At 46.7% G+C, this 23,236-nt stretch overlaps 1 protein-coding gene across 3 annotated transcripts in view; it reads right to left on the bottom strand.

Annotated features, from left to right (window-relative positions):
* Window positions 1-9,409: 9,409 nt before the first annotated feature.
* NEK4 (NIMA related kinase 4) overlaps window positions 9,410-23,236 on the bottom strand; it is a 532,367-nt gene continuing 518,540 nt past the window's right edge. For all 3 annotated transcript variants that reach the window (XM_085624188.1, XM_085624190.1, XM_085624189.1), the window contains 2 exons: window positions 17,695-17,822; window positions 9,410-13,284 (listed from right to left, as the gene is read on the bottom strand). In XM_085624188.1, the coding sequence (XP_085480314.1) occupies window positions 13,192-13,284; window positions 17,695-17,822 (221 nt within the window). In that variant the 3' untranslated portion in view covers window positions 9,410-13,191. The remainder of the gene's footprint in view (window positions 13,285-17,694; window positions 17,823-23,236) is intronic.

Here is a 23,236-nt window from a genome sequence, read left to right as displayed (position 1 = left end):
ATCATCAAATCTTTATTTTGGCCACCAGGGCCATAAAAGAGTACAAGTATACATCATTACTTAGACAAAATAAAAACAATAAAAACAGTTCGTAAGCAATAAATTAGGATCATCCAGGTATTAGACTCAATGGGAAAGACTTGAGGTAGCGCATGCGAGTAAACCACATTGAAGTTAAAAATGTTGCCACCGCAAATACTATTGGAGGGGAGAGGTCTGATTTCAGTATTCTGAATGCGGGGGCATAATGTCTAAAACCCATGTTAGTGAGAAGGGGGCGGAGCCAGTAATTCCTTGCTCTGCGGTAGGCCGGGCAGAAAAATATAATGTGTAGATCCGTTTCCTCAGGGAGTGAACATATGGGGCATTGAGCAGTGTGGTTTGAATGTGCCCACCGAGCCGTGTAGGCCCTTAGGGGCAGTGTGTTATAACGCCATTGCATAAAGAGTTTCCTCGTTACGGGCGGGCCCATATCATCATAAGTGAGCTCAAGATGGAAAAAATCTTTGAATCCTAAGAAATATGCTGTTTGTGAGCCCTCTCGTGCGCTCGTAATGGCCAGACTCAGGTGATACTCATAATAAACTTTGGAAATGAACCTTCGGGATACCTTAGGACAGGCCGATGCCGGATCAGACCACAATTCTGGTCTGCCAAGTGCTTCACAGATGCGTTTAATATAGCTGAGCCATGGGATTGGAATACTTTTGCACAAACGCAGAATCTCCACCAGCTCAGCTCTATATTTCAGAAGATCCAGGGAAGACCAGATTTTACACCAGAAGGTCAAGGGTTTGAGACCCAGGACCTCTGAAATCGGTCTTAAACCCAGATCCAGTCTTAGCGGCAAGAGTGGGGTGCTAATTGGTAAGACTGTTAGTTGTCTCAGGAAATTGTTTTCCGTGGTCTGGAGCTTCAGTCCCAAAGTGTGGCCCCATAATTCAGCTCCATATGTCGCTGATGCTCTGGCTTGGGTTTTGTAAATCTGCAAGCGGGGCGCGAATGGCCTATACGTTAATCCTTTCGCCATCCTTGCAATGCCCCCCACGAGCTGAGAGAGTTTCATATTCATCTTAGTTAAGTGAGGGTCCCATGACATGGACTGATTTAATACCAACCCCAAGTATTCAAACGTATACACCCGTTCTAAACTTGATGTCCCTATAGAGGGGGGTGCTCGGGTCCTGGGAGGGGGATTGAAGATCATGTATTTTGTTTTTGCGGCATTGATCTCCAATCCTCGGTCCGCACAGAAACACGCGAACCCGTCCAAGACCCTCTGCAAACCCATGGGGGATTTAGAAAGCAGCAGGGTATCATCCGCAAACATAATTGCGGGAACCCTGCTGCCGTCAAGCTTGGGGGCGTCGATGTTACTCAGCTCTTGAAGAAAGCTTATGACCCCGTTGACAAAGAGGCAGAAGAGGGTAGGTGCAAGAACGCACCCCTGTCTGACCCCCCTGTCAACGGGGAAAGCATCAGAGAGGGAACCATCCCTGCCACACCTTACCCTGGCAAAGTTCCCCTGGTGCAGTCTCCTTAGAATCGTTAGGATGTCAGCCGGGACCCCTAGGTCCAAAAGGACTGCCCACAGTTTGTCCCTTGGGACCAAATTGAAGGCGGCACGTAAATCCACGAAAACCGTGTATAGACTGCCGCCTTCGGAGAGGACCGTCTTCCAGTCGATGAGGTGCAAGCGGAAGATTTGATCAGTAGTCGAGATGCCCCTTTGAAAACCTGCCTGATATGGGCTCAGGATCTCATTTGTTTCGATCCAATCCTGGAGGCGATTTAACATGAGTCTACCAAAGATCTTTTGCGGGACATCAATGAGGCTGATAGGTCTGTAGTTGGATGGGAGCAGAGGAGAACCCTTCTTAAAGATTGGGACAATCTCTGCGCCCAGCCAAGTACCCGGAATAGCCATGCCTTCAAGGATAGCATTAAAAAGGATCGTGAGATAGGGTGCCCAAACATCCGGCTCCTGTTTAAATAAATCACCGGGCATACCATCCAACCCTGGTGCCTTACCAGATGCCAGGCCGACTACAGCCGCGCGCACCTCACCCACCTCGAAGAGTTCCCCCGTCCCTCCTTGCTGTGAAATAGAAGTGGTACTAGTCAGGGCGTCCTGCGGTCATTTATAAAGAGACTGAAAGTGGTCCTGCCAGACCTTTGGTGATATATTAGATAGTGTGGCCGGGGTCAGCTCCTCCAGGCCAGAGTTGACACAACACCAGAATTTGCGTGAGTCTCCACTGGCCAGGAAAGAAGTCAATCTTGCCCATTTGTCATCCTCCCATTCACTTTTAGCATTAGTAATCAGGGATTTATAGGCTGCTCTACTTGCCCTGATTACGTCTTTACCCTTTCCCTCTTTGATGTGGAGCAAAAGTTCGTTTTTTGCCTTCCGACAAGCATTATTAAACCAGAGGGGAAGGGAAATTTTTCTGCCAAGCCTATTTGTGTTTTGAGTTAGACATTTGGAAAGATGTTTGATCAAATCCAGGTGAATCTGCCCCAGTTGCGTAAAAATGTTCTGGGAAGTTTCTTCCATTTTGAGTGCCTCAAGCTTTTCGAATACAGGAACAACCTGAGCATATAGTAAAGGTATCTTCCTATGATGTGAGGCTAAGTGCTCCCATCTTATTCTACGCCTATTATTGGCGAGATCCAAGGAGTTCTCCGAATTAGTCCTTGGAATGTCTAACCTCTAGCCCAGGGTGATCATAGATTAGTTGAAGGGCATTGTGGTCGCTGTCCTCCCTGGCTAAGACACTAAAATCCCTTATGTGTGTCCATAAAGACAGGGGAACCATGACATAGTCTAAACGCGATTCACTGCCCATTCGATTAAAAGTACATCTGGAAGGGATGTCTGACTTGAGCCTTCCATTGCAGGCCCTAAGGCCAAATTGCAGGGACAGGGAAGTGATTTGTAAGGCTAGGGGGGAGCATGCTCTAGCAGGCGGGGCCTGTGAGGGAGGGATAGACCACAGGAGATCTTCTTCCGAGGTCAACCCCTCCAGTATACCTGGGAGGGGCTCGTACTGGCAGTTTAGATCGCCACCGATTATAAAAGGGGTGCCCTCCGGGATTGCTTCCAGGACCATCACTAGCTCCGCAATTGTAGGCGATTCCTGTGTAATGTTCACTGGCCTAGCATAAATGTTGATCAGTAGAAGATTATGAGAGTTGGGCCATTCCAACAGTACGGCTAAAATATCTGCAGAATCTGTCGGGAAAATGGAGGCCTTACACCCCAAATCAATAGCCACCCATATGGCTAGGCCTCCGGACGGGCGGCCTTTCCCCCCCCAGGTCGCGTGTACAGAAAATACAGCGAAGCCAATATGGGAGATCTCCTCCCTTGCCCAGGTCTCCTGGAGCAAGCAAATATCTTTGTCCCCAATAAAGGAGCTCCAGGCCGGGTTGATCCATTTAGTGGCTGGGCCCGCAACGTTCCACGATAAAATCTTGAGGTGAGACAAAGCATCCATCACGGGATGTGCAACTGGGATAGGAGCTGGTTCGGGGCTCGGGCCCTTATGTAAGTTAGAAAGGGAATTGAGAATGTGAGGGTTCATAGCCATGGCCGAATTAAGCGGAGAGCAGATAACCCCCACGGGACCTTCTGTATTTGGGTGATTACAATCCAAGTGGGTCGAATGCTCCTGCACAATGAGAGTATCGAGGTGGGCAGGTGAAATGCAAGACATGGTTTGATGCAGGACTGCGCCACCCCCCCGAGCGGACGGTCAGTCCACCATATCTAGAGGGCTAAACCTATTGTAAGTGGGGAAATAGTCATAGCGAGGAGGAACCCTGGGAGGGTGGTCCCTACTGAACCCTTGGCCACCCCGTTTCCCTCTGCTGCCAACCAATACCCAGCGTTCATCCCCCTGGTCGGGCGTCGTATCCGGGTAGAAAAACGACAGTGGGTAGGGTTGGATAGGGGATCCCTGGGAGATTTGAGGCCACCTGCAAATATGAGAAACCGTGCGGGGATCCCTGAAATTAATCAGTACACAGTCTCCTTTGATGGATTTGCTGGTGTTTCCCAGCCATGGGGCCCTCCTCACCATGAGAACCTCACTATGAATACCCTGGGGGAGGGGTCTATTTAGGGAGAGCCAGTGGATGACCTTGTTTTTTAAAGCGTCAACTGGTTCTTTAGCAAAAGGTCGTAGTTCAGGAATGCCAGTTAAAATGACAGTGTAGGGGGCAGCCTCCGGCGGCAGGTGGATTGGCCTGTGTCCAATATCAGTATCTTGCGTCCCTGCTATAGATTCCAATGCCAACTCGTGAGAGCTGGAGTCAGTAGTGCAAGGTGCGGTCGAGGGTTCAGTTATGTAAGGGATAGGTGCGCTAGGGTTGCGTGGCTGGGAAAGCTTAGATGGAGGACAGCCTTCTTTTGCTGGAAGTGTTTGGGTGATGTTTGCCTGTTGGCTATCTGGTCTGGATACTTCTAGGAGTGATTGGATTCCCCTCTGAAGGTTCACTAGAGATGTTTCTATTAGAGCCAAACGGTCTAGTAGTGGAATGAGTGATTTCTTCAGGAGTGAGCTTAGATCCAAGAAAGAGAAGCCAGCCACACATGGTGTTGGGTTATGATTCTGGAGTGTATAGGCAGGTATATCTAGTGGATCTGACCCTGTTTCAGTTGGTCTTGGTTGATTAGATACACTCCTCGAGTTGGGCTTGGCAATTTTGGGCTTTTGCCCTCTAGTAGTTTGCGCCTTTCTTTTCCTCTTCGGAATTGCACCTACGCGCTTCCCCCTGGCTGGGTTGTTTAGTTGAAGAATTGCTACAAAGGGTATTAGCCTGATCAGGAATGAGAAGATTTAAATCATGTTGAGCGGGGTGCACTCTAGGTGGGGTAAGGGAAGAAATACTTAGCTCTGTTGGGGCTGAAATATCGTAATCAGTGACAGAAGAAATCGACAAATCTGGGTCAGAGGTACCGGGATCAGGGGCTGCATTAGGTGCCGTGAAATCATGGGCGTGAGCTGGAGAAGTAGCCTGTGCAAGAGGTCCCAGGGAAGATCTCCTTACCCAATCAATCTCCTGGGAGATGCGCCTTTCTAAGGTAGTGATTTCGTCAATCAGCAAAGAGCCGGCCTTGGCGAAATACCTATCCAAAGTGCCAGAGGCAGCTCCAGCAGCTGGCGCAGATTTACTTCTAGTTTCTCTGGCAGACATGGTAGGGATCGGGCAGGGAACCTCAAGGAGCCCTTGGCTTACCACAATGAGTGAAAGTAGTGGGGCCTGGGCCTAGCTCGCCCGTACTCGAACGGCCTCAAACGGCCCGCTCTTTGCCCGGTCTTCGCCCCGGGCTAGGTCCCGCGCGCGTCCCGCTTGCGTGCGAAAACAGGGCTGTGCTATAAAGGCAGGGGGGCGGAAAGGGAGGAGTCGGGAAGAGGAGACAGCTGCGAACGCCGCCAAGCAGCCTGGTCCTCGCAGTCCCGGTTTAGAGTGGTCCAGGTAAGTAGCACCCCCCAAGCAGCACAGCGTCCTCGTGCAAAGCCCACAATGGTCCAGCAACAGTGGCAAGCCTACGAGCGGCACCCCTTGAGATCTAGTGTGGTAAGGAAATCGCCTTGTTGTAGTAGTGGGAGCACTTGTTGAAGAGTGATCATATGGAAGTGATCTGAGTTTATGTACAGATTTAGGAGTCTGAGGTCGAGTATTGGTCTTAGAGTCTTGTCCTTTTTGGGGATTAGGAAGTACAGTGAGTATACCCCTGTACCTTGATGTTGTAAGGGAACTGGTTCTATTGCGTGTTTTTGAAGTAATGAGATAACTTCTTGTTTGTGGAGCTTAAGATGGTCTGGTGACATGTAACGCTGCTTGGGTGGTATGTGTGGAGGGGTAGTGGTGAGTTCCAGGCAGTAACCATACTGGATAATTTGTCTTACCCACTTGTCTGTTGTGATGGAATTCCAGACAGGTAGGAACTGTTTGAGTCTTCCCCCGACTGGAGTGGAATGGTCTGGGGGGAGTGGAGGAAAGTCACTGTTTTGTGGCGGGGGAGGTACGAGTGTTGGTATTGCCTCGACCTCGTCCCTTGCTGTTGTTTCCTCTATATCCTCCTCTAAAATATCCTCTACTAGGAGATGTTTGTGTAGAGTTTTTGAACGTAGAGGAGGTGTCTGCTCCGATATTTTTAGAGGCTCCTCTGTAGAAGGAGCGTCGAAAGGAGCCACGTGGTTGTGGAGACTGTAATGCTCCCATGGACTTAGCAGTCTCGGTATCTTTTTTCATTTTTTCGAGTGCAGTGTCAACTGCTGGCCCAAACAGCTGTTCTTGGTTAAAAGGTTGGCTAAGTATAGTACTTTGTACTTCTGGCTTAAAGCCTGAAATTCTTAGCCAGGCATGGCGTCTGAGTACATTTGTGTTTAATGCTCGAGAGGCGGTGTCTGCGGCGTCAAATGCACATTTAATTGACGCATTTGAGATAAGTTTCCCCTCTTGTATAAGGTCATTTGCCTGGGCCTTGTATTGGTCTGGCAGGTGTTGTAGAAGATTCTCCAACTGATCATAGTGAGCCCTATCGTAGCGTGCTAATAGGGCTTGGGTGTTGGCAATACGCCAATGATTAGCAGTTTGTGCTGCTACTCGTTTGCCAGAGGCTTCTAATAGTTTGGATTCTTTGTCCGGGGGTGGCGTATCTCCCGTGGTTAGGGAGTTGGCGCATTTCCTTGCGTTGGAAACGACCAAAGAATCCAGAGAGAGCTGCCCTTTGATGTAACAGGGATCTTCTAGGGCAGGTCTATATTTTTTCTCAATTCTTGGGTTAAGCACCCTGGCATGGACGGGGTCTTTAAATACTTCTGTGGCGTGTTTTATCACCCCTTTAAGCATAGGTAAAATTTGTACCGACTTCTGAGACTGTTCAAAAGTGTCTAAGAAGAAGTCTTCCTCTGGTGCATCAGAGTGCATGGTGACGTCATGGTAAAGTGCTGCTCTGTGTACTAGTTGTCCAAACCCCAGGTGGTCATCTGGAGGTGATGGTTTGGAGGGATATGGTGTAGGGTCAGGTATATCTGGTAGAGGGTATGCCCAATCATCCAATGGTATGGTATCTGGATCCGTGAACGGATCATTAGTATTATAAGGATCACCCCCTCCCCCTAGGTCATCATCATCATCCTGTGGAGGTGGTGTATGAGATGGAGATGGTAGAGGTAAGGGTGGTGTAGGCAGAGGGGGTGGGGTAGAAGGTCGTATGGGAGAGGAAGGAGGAATAGGTGATGTTGCAGAGTCCTTCTTTTGTATAGGAACTGGGGCAGGTGTTGTGTCCAGTGTCCGTTTCTTACATGGCACTGCAGTGACATGTCCAGTCTTTGGATTAATATAGATCCTTTTTTGTGTTGGATCTGGATGGAAAAGTTCTTGTTCTTCAGGAACAGATTTTGGCGCCGTTTTTTTCGGTTCCGATCGAGGTTTTGGTTGATCGGTAGAGTCTTTGGCTTTAGGAGGTGTATTATAGTCCTTAGCCAGTGGTTTTGGTGCCGATGAAGATTTCGGTGCTGAAGTTGAGTCTTTCGGCTTGGGAACTTTCGGTGCCGGTTTATCTATGGGCCTCGATGTTTTCGGTGCCGAAGGTGTCGGATCCGATTTCGCTGCCGAGGGGTCTTTTGTCTTCGGTACCGAAGGTGCCGGGGGTACAATTACATGCGGCTTACTCGGGCCCGAGCCACCGGAAGGCTTATGTTTCTTCGGAGCCGAGCCCGGAGGCGGGGCTTCTGAAGGGTGTTTACGGTCTCGACTGAGGCCAGCTGGGGAAGTCTTGACCGATGCCTTAGGTTTTGGAGGGGTTGGGGCAGGGGCAGTGGTACTCACGCGTTGCCCCGGAGTAATGAGGTCGTCTGAGTCGTCTGCTTCTGAGATGATTTGAAGTTCCTCGGAATCCTCTTCCGGGACATCGGGACCCTCATCGAAGATGTTTACTGGTTCTGGAGATGGTCTCTGTGCCATGATATGGCATCGAGCTCTTCGATCCCGAATGGTCTTTTTGGATCGAAATGCTGCGCAGGCTGGACAGCTGGCATCGTCGTGTTCCGGTGATAGGCACAGGTTGCAGACTTTGTGATGGTCACTGTGCGGAAATTTTGCTCCACACTGGGGGTATTTTTTAAATTGCGTCCTTTCCATGAGCCGTAGGCCTCACGGCGTGGATAGGCCCAGCATCCCGCATCGACGTCCGGAATCGAGCCGATGAATTCGATGTCGAGTGAAGGTGCTTCGATGTAGTTGTAGAAGTTTTTTCGCTTCGAAAAGCTTGTATTTGAGATTTTCAACCGGAGTTGGAAAAGGTACATCCTAACCCAATGGCGGAAAAAAACAATCTGAGGATGGAGTGGATGCCCATGCGCACTGTGGTCCAAGGGAGGAGTCACCTATCTCGTGACCAAAGACTTCTTCAGAAGACAACAACCTGCAAGCATCCGAGCCCAACACCAGATGGCGATCTGCTATCCTAGTGTGTGATCTGCAGCTCATATGCCTCGAACACAGTGTTACAGCAGCAAAAAGTGGGGGTAACCATAAGAAGCAGCTCCTACTCTCCTATAATCTGCACCTGTGCTGGATCGATGCCTATGCTTACATAGTGTGGGGGACTATAATAATGGGATCCCAACCATAGCGGGGTGATCGATTACTGGGAAAAGGGGGTATAGCACTTCAGTGATAAACACAACTCTGGATGACATTTCTATACTGAACGGTGTGGTGCTGTGCGATGACTCAAAGGTTAAAGCTTTCTCTGTCTCAAAACTCTACTCTTCAAAAAAACCAACCCCACTGAAACAGTCCTTCTTTGGCAGTGTTCTTAAGTTCTCAGCTTTAAAATCTCAGGACAGTAAGGTCTGGCCCCATTCAGAGATTGGTGGATGTGGGCGGATGATGCAACCACATGAATTAGCCACTAGATGGGCTCTCAGATCAAGGTTTCCCAGTCGTGGCAGAGTCAATGTCGGAGTTAGACTCTGCTGAAACCCTTGCAACAGTCCTACCCGTGCTGGTCTTTTCGGTCACTGGGGACCACAAGACACTGAGCAGAGTAAGATTGGAAGAACAGATTGCTACTGGTGCGAAGGAGTCAAACAGGGGATGACTGGAGGGGCTGCAGTCCCAATATAAATGGGTGATGTAAAGCAATAAAACAGACGTATGGGATAAAAAACGCAGGACAAGGACCAACAAGGGGTGTGTGACAACTTGTACAGGATTCTGCACAGCCCCCATTTGTGCAGCCTGCACTGGATGGAGGAGTTTAAAGAAATGTAGATTTACAGCTGCCTGACATTTTTAAAAATTGGAAGAGAAGACAGTAGTGCCAAGATCTTTCTGAACACAAACTTGTGCAAACTAGATAAATATTAAAGAAATATGACAAACTATAGAAATGTAAAAAACCTTTACTTAAAAATCAATGCTTATTTCACATTAATAAAAGAATGGGAACATCAGAAAATCTTTCTTGAGAGAACTACAAATGGTAAAACAAACAAAACAGTAAATACAAAAAAGACGAATAAGGCTTCAGAAACAGTGACAATGGACAAGTGTTCAATAATATTCACAGTAGAAAATATTCACAGGAGCAAGAATTGACAGTCTTCAGCCAACTTAAGCGAGGAATGAAAGAGAACAGAAGTAAATGAATGCAAACTTCAGTCAGGGTGCAGTTCATACATCTTTACATGGTAGCGGTTTGAGATCTACTATAATGTAAAACTGGATAAGCACATGAGACTCCGTGGAACCAACCTTAAGTTGCTTGGAGAGTGTAATCTGCCTATGAAGACCGGTCAATAGGTTCCTTATTTTAAATCTGTCCTGACATCAGTCACACAGAACATGACATCACTAGCCGCCTCCAATAAATGATTACAGGTGACCCTCCCCCTCCAACATTTGCAATCTGCAGTTGCAGAGACAGTGCAGTGATGAGCAGCGTCCCACTTCTTGCCCAAGGTCTTATGACTCTAGAAAGACAGCGTTTGAGCCACGAGCAGAAGTGGAGGTGGGACCATAGGCAATTTCACAATGCTGCTTACGGCCAGCCCATGGAAGAGGACTAGCCCAGCTCAATAGAGGAATGTCTACTGGTCAGCACTGTCAGTCCGCGGAGGAGGACTAGCCCAGCTCATCACAAAAAGATCTTATTGCCAGCCCACGGAGAACTAGCCCAGCTCATCACAGGAAGATCTTACGGCCAGCGCTGCCAGCCCACGGAAGAGGACTAGCCCAACTTATCACAGGAAGGTATTCTTAACTGCTCAAGTTGTTTGGACCAGAGGGGGGCAGCCTTGCTTAGCAGCTCTTGAGTGGTGCATATGGGGGGAGGGGCAGGGTTGCTTAACTGCTCAAGTTGCGCAGACCAGAGGAGGGCAGCCTCGCTTAACTGCTCTTGAGTTGCACGGACCAGAAGGGGGAAGCATTGTTTAACTGCTCTTGAGTCGTGCAGACCAGAAGGGGGCCCGATTGCTTAACTGCTCTCAAGTTGTGCAGACCAGAATGGGGGCAGCATTGCTTAACTGCTCTCGAGTTGTGCAGATTAAAGGGGGGTGGGGAGAGGGGTGGCATTGCTTAACTGCTCTTGAGTTGTGTGTATGGGGGAGGGGGAAGGGTTGCTTAACTGCTCTGGAGTTGTGAGGACTAGGGGGAGGGGGAGCATCGCTTGACCGCTCTTGAGTTGTACGTACGGGGGGAGGGATGCTTAACTGCTCAAGTTGCGCAGACCAGAGGAGGGCGGCCTCGCTTAACTGTTCTTGAGTTGCACGGACCTCAGCATTGCTTAACTGCTCAAGTTACGCAGACCAGAGGAGGGCAGCATTGCTTAACTGCTCTTGAGTTGTGTGGACCAGAAGGGGCGCAGCATTGCTCAACTGCTCTTCAGTCATGCGGACCGGGGTGGGGAGGGGTGCAGTAATTGCAGCTAGTTGGAAATCCAGCAACGCTACTTAAGCGTGGCCGACAGCAGTGGGAAGACATACGCAGAATAATACACAACATGGGAATCCATAACTGCCACAAGCAGCACATTTTGCTACAGGTAAGTATGGAGCAGGAGAGGACCACAGTGTAACATATTACAACGTAACACGAGAGCACTCACCTAGCATGGGAGTAACACTTCACTATGGAATTTAGACAGCACACAAAACTGAGCATGAGACAGTCACAATAGGAGGAACCAGAAGCAGAATGTGGACGAAACAATAACGCTATACAGTAGGAGCACAATAACAAGGCAACACTACAATGGAACACAGAAAGAACACATTATAAAGACACACTACTGTGGTCTACTACAGCGTCATTGTTTTAAATAAAGTGTTTGCTAAAGTAATGCATTTTGATCATAAAAAATATGCCATTTCGAATATTTTTGATGGGACAATAACCCTGTGCTATTAAAATCAGCAGCGGCAGCAAACTAAACATGATCTTGAGACGTCCTGAAAAGACGCCGGCAAATCGATAGAATTCCTTTTATAAAATAAGAAATGGACAGCTCAGCTGCTCTACTAATCCTGGCAAACCCCACCTACCCCATAAACCCTACAGCTGCCCCAAAAGTAGACATGGAGGTCTTTGTACCAAACACTTCGATCTTTCTTTGCAGGGCCCCCAAAATCTGTCACTGGAACTGGAACTGTCTCGACCAGCATAGACCCTATACCAGGGACACTTGAATCTGTGAATAGTGCCGCAAGCAGCAGTAGCTCGGGTGGTATTTATCCTGAAGACAGAGAGGGGTAAACATTACAGAGGGACACAGAGGCTACCACACAGGCCCACCTACCACTGTGAACACCAGCCCTGCAAGCCCAGGAAGGACACTCCGAAGGTAGTACTCCGGGTGAGTTGATGCAGCACGTCTATCTGCACCAGGTTCATCAACGTGCAAAGTGATTCTCGTAAGCCTGTAGCACCCACATCTCTTAGTACTATATTTGAATCACATCTGGGTGTAAACTAGAAGTAGACATAGCAGAAGTCTGTTAGTAAAACTGCGTTTTAGCAGTACAGTCCTACCAGGTCTGTGCTACCAAGCACCATTCTAAAAAGAAACACCAGACTTTCTATACCATTTTGCTACTATTTTTAATGAAAAGTGGACAGGGGTGCAGGCTGGTTTGGTAAAGGGTGATATGAGGGGAGGGGTCCTCACTGCTTTTAGATCCAAATGTACGCTGAGGACAGTCTGCAGGACAGTAGGGACCCCTTGAAGGGACTGAGAAACCTAAGGGCAGTCTAACCATCACAGGATGGGCATGGAGAAGACACTCTGTAAACAACAATAAACACATCAAGCTGTTTTTCCCTCTACTATCCTGCTCCTGACATGCAAACTCACAGCTGTGTTCCCGTCTCCAGGGGTCCGCTCTCTGCTGTGGAAGCGTTGCTCAGAGGGGGCCACATGGAATCAGAGTGAATGGAGGTGACACAAAAATAGTTTAAATCAATTCAAAATAAACTTGAATACAAACGCTGGTTGAGAACAGACTCCTCTGTGGCTTGGGCACAATGTTTTCAAGGATGGTGCAGAGATTCGATCATCGAGGACAAACCATAGTGTTATTTAATGCATTTCCCTAGAAAAATAAGTTTGTCTTTTAACAGCACTACTCGCACCTTTGTGTTCAACTGTGCTGTAACTGAAAAGTGTGTGTCATTGGAACAAAAGCAGCTTCTTCTCAACCTTATACTGTTTGGGTGTTTAAGATGAGACTGTTTTGGACAGCAAGTACTGAAATACAGATCCTCGAAACCTTGACCTGTGCTGTGGAACAATCTAACCGAAGATTGTTTCTCCAGGCTGTGCGGAATCTCAGCAAACACGGTGACATTAGATGAAAGACCTCCTCTTTGGTTTTGGTGGACAAAGAGATGATCTTGTGGACTCCAGTTACCCTTTCCACTGATCGCAGTCCTCACGTTTGATAACAAATGTTCATCTTTGGGAGTGGAATGAACATACCTCTTGAGGGGTCCTTAAATCCCTTCAACGAATTCTGAACAGATGCAGATTTATGGAAAGTCACATCCTCAACCAATCAATCTGCCGGGACCCAGGCTGTTCGTAACACTTGGAGAACGAAGGAGAGGATTCTATGTCAGGGTTGCTTGGAGAAGGCACAGGTCTGAAGGTCACAATCTCCTACAGTTTTATATTTAAAACTTTAAATTTTCCTCAAAGAATTTGAGCTGCCGAACCTTCACACTGTAGTTGGTGTACTTTTCTCCCATCTGCTCCCGCAAATGACACTGAAACAGAAAACCAAACTGCATGGTTAAGAGACAGAGCATGAATAAAACCCCTCGCGTATTAGAACCTTGACCAGAAAAATATGAATTGACACTTGGCAGCTCAACTGAATATACATTATTTTACCAGCCCCAATAATATGAGGTCAGAAGCAGCTGGTGTGCCCACCTCAATCATGGTTCTGGGCTGTTAGAGAGATAAGGTAGTGAGTGCGGCGGTGGACACTGTATTTACTCCAGTGACACCGGATTGCACAGCAGAAGGACAGCAATATCAGAAAAGATCATCAGCTGGAGAAAAGGATCGGGACACGGGTGAACACGTTTTAGTGATCATGTCATATTCACCTCTAGATGCAGCTCCCATTCAAAGAGCTCCTTTCTATTCATTACCTCAATATACAGATTGATGGTTACCAGGCATCAATGCAGTGTGGTCATAGCAAAGTTTACAACATACACATTAAATCTATCAATAGAATTCATGAGCAGCAATATTAAAAGAATTTATAAAAACATGTCTAAAGTCATTGAAACATTCAATCACTGACCAATGCAGTCAGTCTGGCAATGTATCTCTATGGGGCGAGGTGATCAAGGCTTACTCTAGTGAGGTATTGGGGAGACAGGGGCTATGTGGTGAAAAGAAGCAAGGGTGATGTGTTGGCAGCAACACACGGAACATGTGGGTCAACACGGATGAACCTGCAGAGTCCACAGCTGTTACCAGCACTGCCCACTCCTTCCTCTGATCGGAGTCAACAGGAATGGGCAGGGTCTGCAGTTTCTAACCGCTCAAGTGACTTGTCGCTTCCCACAAGCCTGGTCTCTTTCGCCATCGCTTTTCATTGACACAAGTACTGAGCACCACCAGTTAAGTATCCAACTTACCAGATGATACTCAGATTGTCACTGGTCTTGAGAATAGCTCAGATGGATGTCCAGCCTCAACCAGTTACCTGTTCACATCCGCTCTCAATCTAACCACCTGCATTTTCGTAAACAGTTAAAAACCCTCCTCTTTCCTTGAACTGTTGTGAATCTGGGTTAACGTACTCCTTACCGCTGGGATGCCCTCGGGTAACCAGGCGCTCTACAAGTGCTTCCTCATTCATTCATTCATTAAGCATACAAAGCTACTCAGAATAAATGGACTCAAAACTTAAATCCTTCTGGCAGGATGATCAATTCCTGGTGTGCACTCTTATCAAAGGCCCATTAGTCATTGAGCACCACTCATCACTTCACAGAACACAAATAACCTAGGGGCCATCTCTGAAGTAATCCTCTCATCACATCAGTCATTGAGCAGCACCGATCACACCATCGCTGGAGCAATGGCCATTCACTGGCACGGAACAACATTCAATAGATTATTGTCCAGTCAGTGCTTTTCTTGCATAGTACTTAGCAAAACCTTTAGAATTCTGAATTGCAACAGAGTAATTTGTAGGCGTGCATTCTAAGGCACTGAAATGTGATGGCTGAAGGAAGCTGACCACTGTTTTTCTGCACTTTTTATCCAACTACATGAAAGTGGTGCTGATGTTATGTGGACAAACATAGCTCAAGAACACTAAAATGCTGGGAACTGAGGGAAGTGCCTCACTAACCACTTGAAAGTGGAGGGATCAATGAGATCATTCCCCAATTTCCATTTAATGTTTTTTTGCCTTGATTAGGAACATTGCGATGGATGTGCCCCTGTATCTCTGATTGTATAAACGTGGAAATTCATAGCTGCCAAGTGTCGCCATGGAAAATTCATCATCACCTTGCATTCTGGGACTTGAAATCATATTGTTAACATTGAAACTATGGGCTTGAATCCAGCGGTAAAGTGCCGTTGGGTAAAAAGCCAGGATTAGCTGGAGGTGTCAAGCGTAACAATGGGACACCTTCCAGCTATGAATGTTGTTGGTAAGTGGCAAGTCTTGTGTCATGTGTTCCCCACTATCCCATGTGTATGGCGAGAGCACTCTTGTTACAAATACCTGTCACTACACCTTAAATTGAATGTTTAAAGCCTCGGTGTCTGGCAGTTGAACTGCTATGAATAACAAGATGTTGGGAAAGGGGGTTGATGTATCCAAGCCTTTTACCCTTTCTGTGTCTATGGGCAAATGTGATAGTACATAATGGCCAAAATTATTTTGAGCTAGCCATTTTACCCATCAGTGAAAGTCTTAAACACTACCCAAAGATGAAATACTTTAATATTCCCAGTTTCTACCGTGTATTAAATAATTAGATCAAACTTAAAGCATGCTTCAAAACCCTACACCTTTACTACAAACACATTAACCTGGAGGAATCCAAAGGAAGAAGAAAAAATATTTTATATTGCATCCCTAAACAACAAAACTCAAGCAGAATATACTTAATCGATCATTCTTGTGTTGGCCCCTCCAGGAAGAAACAAACATGACTCATTCTCCCTCAATTTCCTTTCTCTGAATGACATTTTAGCTTGTGGTTGTGCTGGTGTTTATCAGGGTTTACAGGGATTTGGCCTATTTCCCTTTCGGTGGAGTTTTATCACTTATTATAGGTTTTAACCTAAAAAAGAACATCATAAATACAGTGCATACTGTGGACTGAGTCACCTCTAGGCGTCAGAGCGAAATCCGGTTGTGGGTAGATGTCTATGCAGAGGAATTATTGAGAGTTCTGGAGTGCAGGCCAAAAGAAGTGAGTGTCTGACGGTGCCTGTGAGTGGGTTGTAAAGGTGTGTAGAATACATGCGCATGCAAACCTTAGCCTCTCTGCAGAGCTCATATAGCAGTGTTTACATATGTTCTAATTGTCATTCTACAAAAAAGTGTGTGAAGGAATAACAGCTATTGAAACAATGACAGTACCAAAGAAAGTAAATTCAGTGTTTACCGGTGCTTAAAGCGGAGTGGGTGGGTTGTGCGTGTGGGTTTGGGTTTGGTTCAGTGGGGGAGATGAAACTGGGTATGTGCAGATGAGAGTGAAAGCCTTTTGCTGAAGAGGTAAGATGACGTGAGATATCCAGAACAAGCATTTTAGAAAGATGTGGGGAGGAAAAAGGTGGAAATGTCTGGCAAAGTGAGAGACTGCAGATGAAAGTGGTGTGAAGGGGAGAACGAGAATGATTGAGACTCTGAAGATCACCTACCCCAACCTCCACACACCTTAATCAGGTTTAATTTACAGTGCTGTACTTTCACAATTAAAACAATAACATTTATTCACAATATTATTATTGTTACTCATTGATTTGATACTGTTCACAAACATTAGAAAAGCTTATAGTTAAGGCTTGTTTTAGAAGTCTGTCCATTATTATATGTCTAGACACAATAACTGAGTGGCACCAAAATAATGTTCATGTGGCACACTGTGAGAATTACAGGATTGTAGTTTAAATGTTTTAAGACACACCCTTATTTACTAGTTATGCCTATTTGGCTACACCCCTTTTAGAGACCACTTTCATTTTTCATCATACAAATGCATTGACGGCATTCAGTGACCTGTGTTAGACAGTACTAGTGTTTATTTTTATTATTCCATTGCAGTCTCCGTTTTCGTTGGTAGCATGGTTATGCACACAAGTCTATAGTTTCAGGAGTTATTGTCTCGCTTTGTAGTCAATTTAAGTGAAAACTGATGTGTTAAATAAAAAAATGTAACCCCATTTCTTTCCAAAATTCTCTGGGGGAGAACCGCTCTTCCTCACAAGCCCTCCTTTAAGAAAGGTAGGCTCACTCACTTTGTTCATTCTCTGTACTTTAACTTTGAGCATGGAACATGGAGGCAGCAGGTGGGGCAGTGCGGGAAGTGGACAGAGGCAGTAGGAGAGTGGGCAGTGCAGATGGGAGAAGTGGGCTGTGCTGGTGGGGAAGTGGGTGGCAAAATAAGCACTGGGCATCACAAGAAGTTCAAACTCAGGGGAGCTGTAAGGAAGCAAGGGCCAATGTTTTGAAAGGTTTCAGAAGGTCCACATGGAGAGTCAGGAGGCCGTGGTGAGTGAGGTCTGGTGGGGAAGAGGCTGGGGAAACCCATGAGGATGTGGCAGTCAGAAGCGCATTGTGTGAAATGGGACGTAGCTCCCATGCATTAAAGGGTTGCGCATGAGTTCTCTCCAAAAGTACATATCCAGTCTGCCTGGTGATATTTAGCAGCCGTCCATGGAGAGAAAGTCTGTGTTTGGGAGAACGGAGCATCCAGTCTTGTAGTATAAGCAGAATGTTGAGCCATGCTCTTAGGGCAGGATCTGATTATCGCTAAAAGCAGATACCTTGTACACTGCCTGTAACATTGTTATAAAATTTACACTGCACGTGAGGACAGGAGCGCACTGGATCAGTACACTGATCGAGGTGCATTAAAATTACAAACACAGCAGCGCTGGGCTAGATTCAGCTCAGGGGTGGAGCTTACCTCTCGCTCAGTCTCATCCTCTTCGTTCATTATATCGTACACTTTCTCCAGCAGCTTCACTCCCAGTCCATGCACCACATCCCTCCTGAGAGCCTCGATCGTTCTTTGGACCTTCTCTGATACAGTGTCTTAAAACAGGAACAAAAAGAAAATATTGGTTTATAGTCAAGCCTGTATGAACTCTGGTACAATGAGCATGACGAGCCGGTGCTAGCAACGAAGCGCTCTGCTGCACGGTACAGCATGGAGTCATAACTACCCTACATAAACCATAGTAAACATAATGAATCAAAGCAGCAAGGCATCTTTAGCTTATCAAAGCATTCGATTTTGTAAATCTAACTATTGTTTAATCTAACTTTCTAAAGAAATTATATCTAAAAAGATTTACTTAGACACTGCTTCTTAAAACAGCTTTAGTTTAAACTCACATTGGTTTTTCATTTGGTAATGGCATATTGGCCATGAACAGTTCTTTATACATTTTTACATGCTCCTAAATTTAGATATGTATTTCTTAGTACATCATGGCACGTTTCCATTATTCTCGGTTAGCAAATCATGGGCAGATTTCCCTTGCCTAAAGAACAGATCACTGTCGACCAAGTTACCTACGTTCTGCAAAGCTCTTTCTGGTAGGGACTCTACCTAGCTGCAGATTCCTTACCTTTTGAGGATTCCCTCGGGTCAGACTGGATCTGGATACTTTTTAGCAGCACTTCTGGGCAAAGGGTGGTGGCCCCATGCAGCTCCAAAATGTAAATTTTCCGCTCCAGAGATGATGTGTGGAGCCTCTGTAGGCACCCCTCCTGTGCACAAACATCAGTTACTGTCAAGACTGTCCCTGCCCCCCAGAAGTAGTGGTGTGACCAGAATGTAGATTCCTAGACTTGGAATCTTATTAATGGAGAGAGTCTGGACTCTATCCATTAATGAGATTCCAAGTCAGAAGGTGGGGTCAGACTGGAAGAGCTTCAAGCTCACTCACGCCACGCCAATGTGACGGCGAAGAGGAACACTGTCTCAAGGGACAGGAGCTGTGAAGCAGCTCAAATGGAGAGCACATTAGAAATGTGAGGCCCAAGTTAAGGTCCCAATGTAAAGAGACAATGGGAGAGGGAAGAAACAAATGTTGGAGACCTTTAAAAAAAGAGCATAACAACTGGACATTTAAACAAGGAGGACTGATCTGGTAATTGGAAAAAGAACGAAAGGTCTCCTGTAACTGTGCCCAAAGCAAGGCCTTTCCGTGCCAAGGACAAAACAAACAAATTGTCAGATAACTGCCTGGAGGGCGTCTATCTGCCGAGTACTGGACTAAACCGCTAATTAGTCCCAACAACAGGTGTATACAGTTTTTGTCGAGTGATGCCTGGCTGCCAAGATGACATCAACCACCTACGATGGAAGGTGTTCAGCTGTCGTCGCTCAACCTCCAAGCATGAAGGTGGAGATTGCAAAGGCCCGGGTGTAGAACCCTGTCCCGGTTATGCAACAGGAGACCCTCTCGGAGGGGCAGCCTGATCAGAGGACAGATGCTGAAGCCCAGGAGTTCTGGATACTATACTCTCCATGACCAGTCTGGTGCAACCAGGATGACTTGGAACTGATCGCTCCTGGTCTTCTTGAAAACTCAGGGCAGGAGTGGTATTAGCAGGAAGTTCAACTTGCAGCAGAAAGTGTTTGAGCGAGTGATGCCTTGGAAACTCCAACTCGCAGGAGTGCTGAAATTGTGTGTTCTGTGCAGCGGCAAACAGATCGACCCAAGGTTCTCCCCATTCTCGGAATAAACCTTGCACCGCCTCTGAGTCTAACAGCCAATTGTGATCCACTAGGAGTTGACGCCTGAGCTTGTCAGCCCTGGCACACATTGATCTTTCCAGGCGGTTCACCACCAGGAAGATTCCTTGATGGTCCAACCATTTCCTGATGTGCAAGGCTTCAAGGCACAGAGTTTGTGACCAGATGCCACTCCGCCCGGTTTGTTACAGTACCATATGGTGGTGGTGCTGTCTATGAGCACCTGTACGAGCATCCCCTTGATGAATGAAAAAGGCTTTCAGCGCCAGGTAGATGGCCCTCAGGTTCAGAAGGCGGATATGGAGCTGGGACTCCACCAGAGACATCTGATCTCGCTGGCTCTAAGATAGCCACTCCAACCCAGAAGCGATACACCAGTCACCACTCTGAGCTCTGGGTGGGGAATGGAGGGTTCTCTCGTGGACCCAATTGCAGTCCAGCAGTCACCCCTGCAGATATTTTACAGTCTCCTCTGAAATTTTAACGTGGTCAGAAAGGTCTTGATGCTGGTGGGCCCACTCAGACTTCTGATCCCACCGTAGAGCCAGCAAACTCTACCTGGCGTGCTCGACTAGCAGGATGCAGGAGGCATCAGTCACAGGAGACTCCGAGCAGACCTCACTGAAATCCAGGACCAAGGCTGAAAAATATGTATCATTGCCTGAATGTCCTGGACTCTCTTTCCCACGGGAAAGGCACGAAACCAAACTTTGCCAAGAATGGCTCAGAATAAGGGGAGCGTCTATAGAGTAGTCACATGTGACTTTGGCACGCTGATAGTGAATGCCAAAGATGACAGGTGGTACGCAGTAGTCTCGAGGTGGCCGACGACTGCCTGGGTGAGCCCGCCTTCAACAGCCAGTCAAGGTAGCACTCCTGACCTCTGAAAATGTGTTGCTACCACCGCCATCACTTTTGTGAACACCCGAGTGGGGCACTGGTGAGACCAAATAGGAGCAAACTGAAAATACTACAGTACCACCCTGAACCACAGGTAGGGTCGATGGGTCTGTAGGAAGGCGCTTAGAGGGCACAGATCTACAATAGTACAAAGGCCTCTCCTCTGTCCTTCTTGGGCAACAGAAAGTAACAAAAATAACAACCATGCCCTACTTCTGGCAGGGGCACACTCTTGTATCCTCTTTTGCCAGAAGGGCTTGCACTTCTGTGGCAAAACAAAAAGATTATCCTCCACCAGTCGGAGTGGGGACAGTGGAAGGTGTGGCGGTGCGGAAAGAAAGGGTGGGTATAGCTCAGAGGTCTTCAATGTGTGGGGCGCACCCCCCTCGGGGTCCGTGGATGGTTTCCAAGGGGGGCGCAAATGCCTCTGCATTTACATGTAAATGAAGATGGCCTGGAACTGTGGCCTCATTCATTTGCTGTATTTCCTGGCTGTCTTCATTTACACGCAGCCCGGAGTGCTGTGAAGGGAGGCCACTGAGTGTCAATAAATTGGCTAAAAGAAATTAACTTAATAGTCTGAGTATTTTGTTTTTTTGCTCTCCTCTAACTCCATATAAAATAATGAGCAAAAAGATTCATTGAAAAAATAAAATCAAGTTAAACTAGCCCTTAGTACATGTACTCTTATGTTAAGAAACGTCATTGCACATACCAACACTGCAGATGTCTGTGAGTCTGAAACCTGAGCAACACATGATTGAACCCTAGTTGACACACTGGGAAATAGTGACCTTTGTACTAATAGTGCTGTGAGGTGCCAGCGTGTGACAGCACGGTGAATGTGTAAGTTAATATTTTAACCTTTCATTGCACACAGTCTAACATAGGCTGCTGCAAAAGGATGCTGTGTTTGAAATAAAAACACGTTCCTACAAAATATAGCTTTTAGTAATAAGTGATCAGACTGTACCTAGTGTAAGCATGTTTATAAGTATAAAATAACACCCCTATATTACCTCGAAAAAAGAATCTTTGTCACTATGTGGTAAGATAGGGCCAAATTATGCAACAGGGTTGATTAAATTATGCAAGAAGAAAAGGTAAATTATTTAATTTGTTTTTCATGTTTAGTTATGGTAATAATGTCAGGTGAAGTGTTATGCCTCATTAGTACCAATTTAACATCCAAATACATCAATAAGCTACTGCAAGATGACCAATCAGCCTTTATGAAGGGCATCTACTGCTCTGGGACACGTCACCAGCCACGTTCTAAGTAACTTTTGATCCATTTAAACTAGAATACATTTTTTTTGTTAAATTCTGCAGATTATGCAACAGATGATGGATTATGTAGCAAATGCAGTAAATCCATACCAATGTGGAAAGCGCTTCTGCCCCAGAAACTCATAATTCCAGTGACCCTGGCTTTAAGTGACTAATCAATTAACGGCTGATAAGAGGATGTAGTGTAACGGCCATGGTGGACGACTTTGAAGCTGGGCTAACAAAGTTCGAGTCTTGACGGGAGGCTCAAACTTCCTGTGATTGTGGGCAACTCACTTAATCTCCCTGCACCTGAAAAACCTAACCATGTCCATTTGTAATGCAACTGGTGCTCTGGTAAAGTGCTCCGATACCTTCAGGTCAAGAAAGTGCTATATAAAAATGCAAAAGGAAGCCTTGTTTCTTCTTTAACTGTTTGCACTACCACCCCAACCTTGCTTTCAAACCGAGGCACCTCAAAGTCAGCAGTAACCATTCAGGGGCAGTTATTTTCGTAAAAAGTGAGTCCAGGGGGGAGCAGGGAGGAAGTCAGAAGGGTTCCATTCAGATGCAGTGCTCGGGTCCTCTTGACCCCTAGGGTCTCGCAGTAATGGCCCAGGAGAAAGAGGACCACCAGGAACCAGAGGTATAAGGATCCAGCTAAACCTTAATTATGGCTATCCTTCCTTCTTAGCATTAGGGCCCACTGTACAGGCCGGAGGAGGGGCTGACATTAAAACTTTTTTTAGGGTGGGTGGGAGGGGGGGGGGCTGAGTGCAAAAAAGCTTGAAGACCTCTGGCATGGCTCTTCTCAACAATCTGTAGGATCCACTTGTCTGTTATGGTCTGCAAACCCGCCAAGAATAGAGGGATCCTGCCTTCTACCGGTGGCCGTGGTCCACCAATGACACGCTAAAGTAAATGATTCTGCTGAAGATGGAGGGACGGCAAGGGGAGCCAACTGAGTGTCATCAGGGTGCGGTGATGTGATATATTTCTTCAGGCCCTAGATGAGACATACTGCAGGAATGTAGGATGCCCAAAAGGGGTGCCAGTGTGGAGTCTGTTAGGCCTTAGAGCAGGGTATTACCGGCATCTAGATGCGAGAGTAGAACGGCCTGAACAGCAGTTCAGGAGTGTATGTGTTCCCAACCCCAAAACATGTCAAAACCAGCTTAACAACTTATTGATATCTTTAACTTTCCTATAAGGCCATAGTATATGGTGCAGAAATACACCCCTGGCATCGACAGTTAAATGCCACTTGTGGAGTGCAGCACCTATGGTGACATTCACTATAGTGGCAGTGAAAACATGGTTTCAGGTCTACCCTGTGTAGCCGGACAGCAGCAGCTGGAACCCTGCTGCACCGAGCCGTCCAAACCACCCTTACGACAAGTAGGAAAACTCGATTTTAAATATGAAATAAGTAACATAAAAGCACACCTTGCTGCACGCAAGGTAGAGTGCATAATATTTAACAGTGGAACATGTTTGACATTTGAAATAGCATGTCGCCCAAGTGACTAGGACCAAAATGACATTGTCAATGGTTGAGCTGCAGCTGGTGCAT

Source organism: Triturus cristatus, chromosome 9 (assembly GCF_964204655.1).
Source record: "Triturus cristatus chromosome 9, aTriCri1.1, whole genome shotgun sequence".
Lineage (NCBI taxonomy): Eukaryota > Metazoa > Chordata > Amphibia > Caudata > Salamandridae > Triturus > Triturus cristatus.
This window is presented reverse-complemented; position numbering and strand designations above follow the sequence as displayed.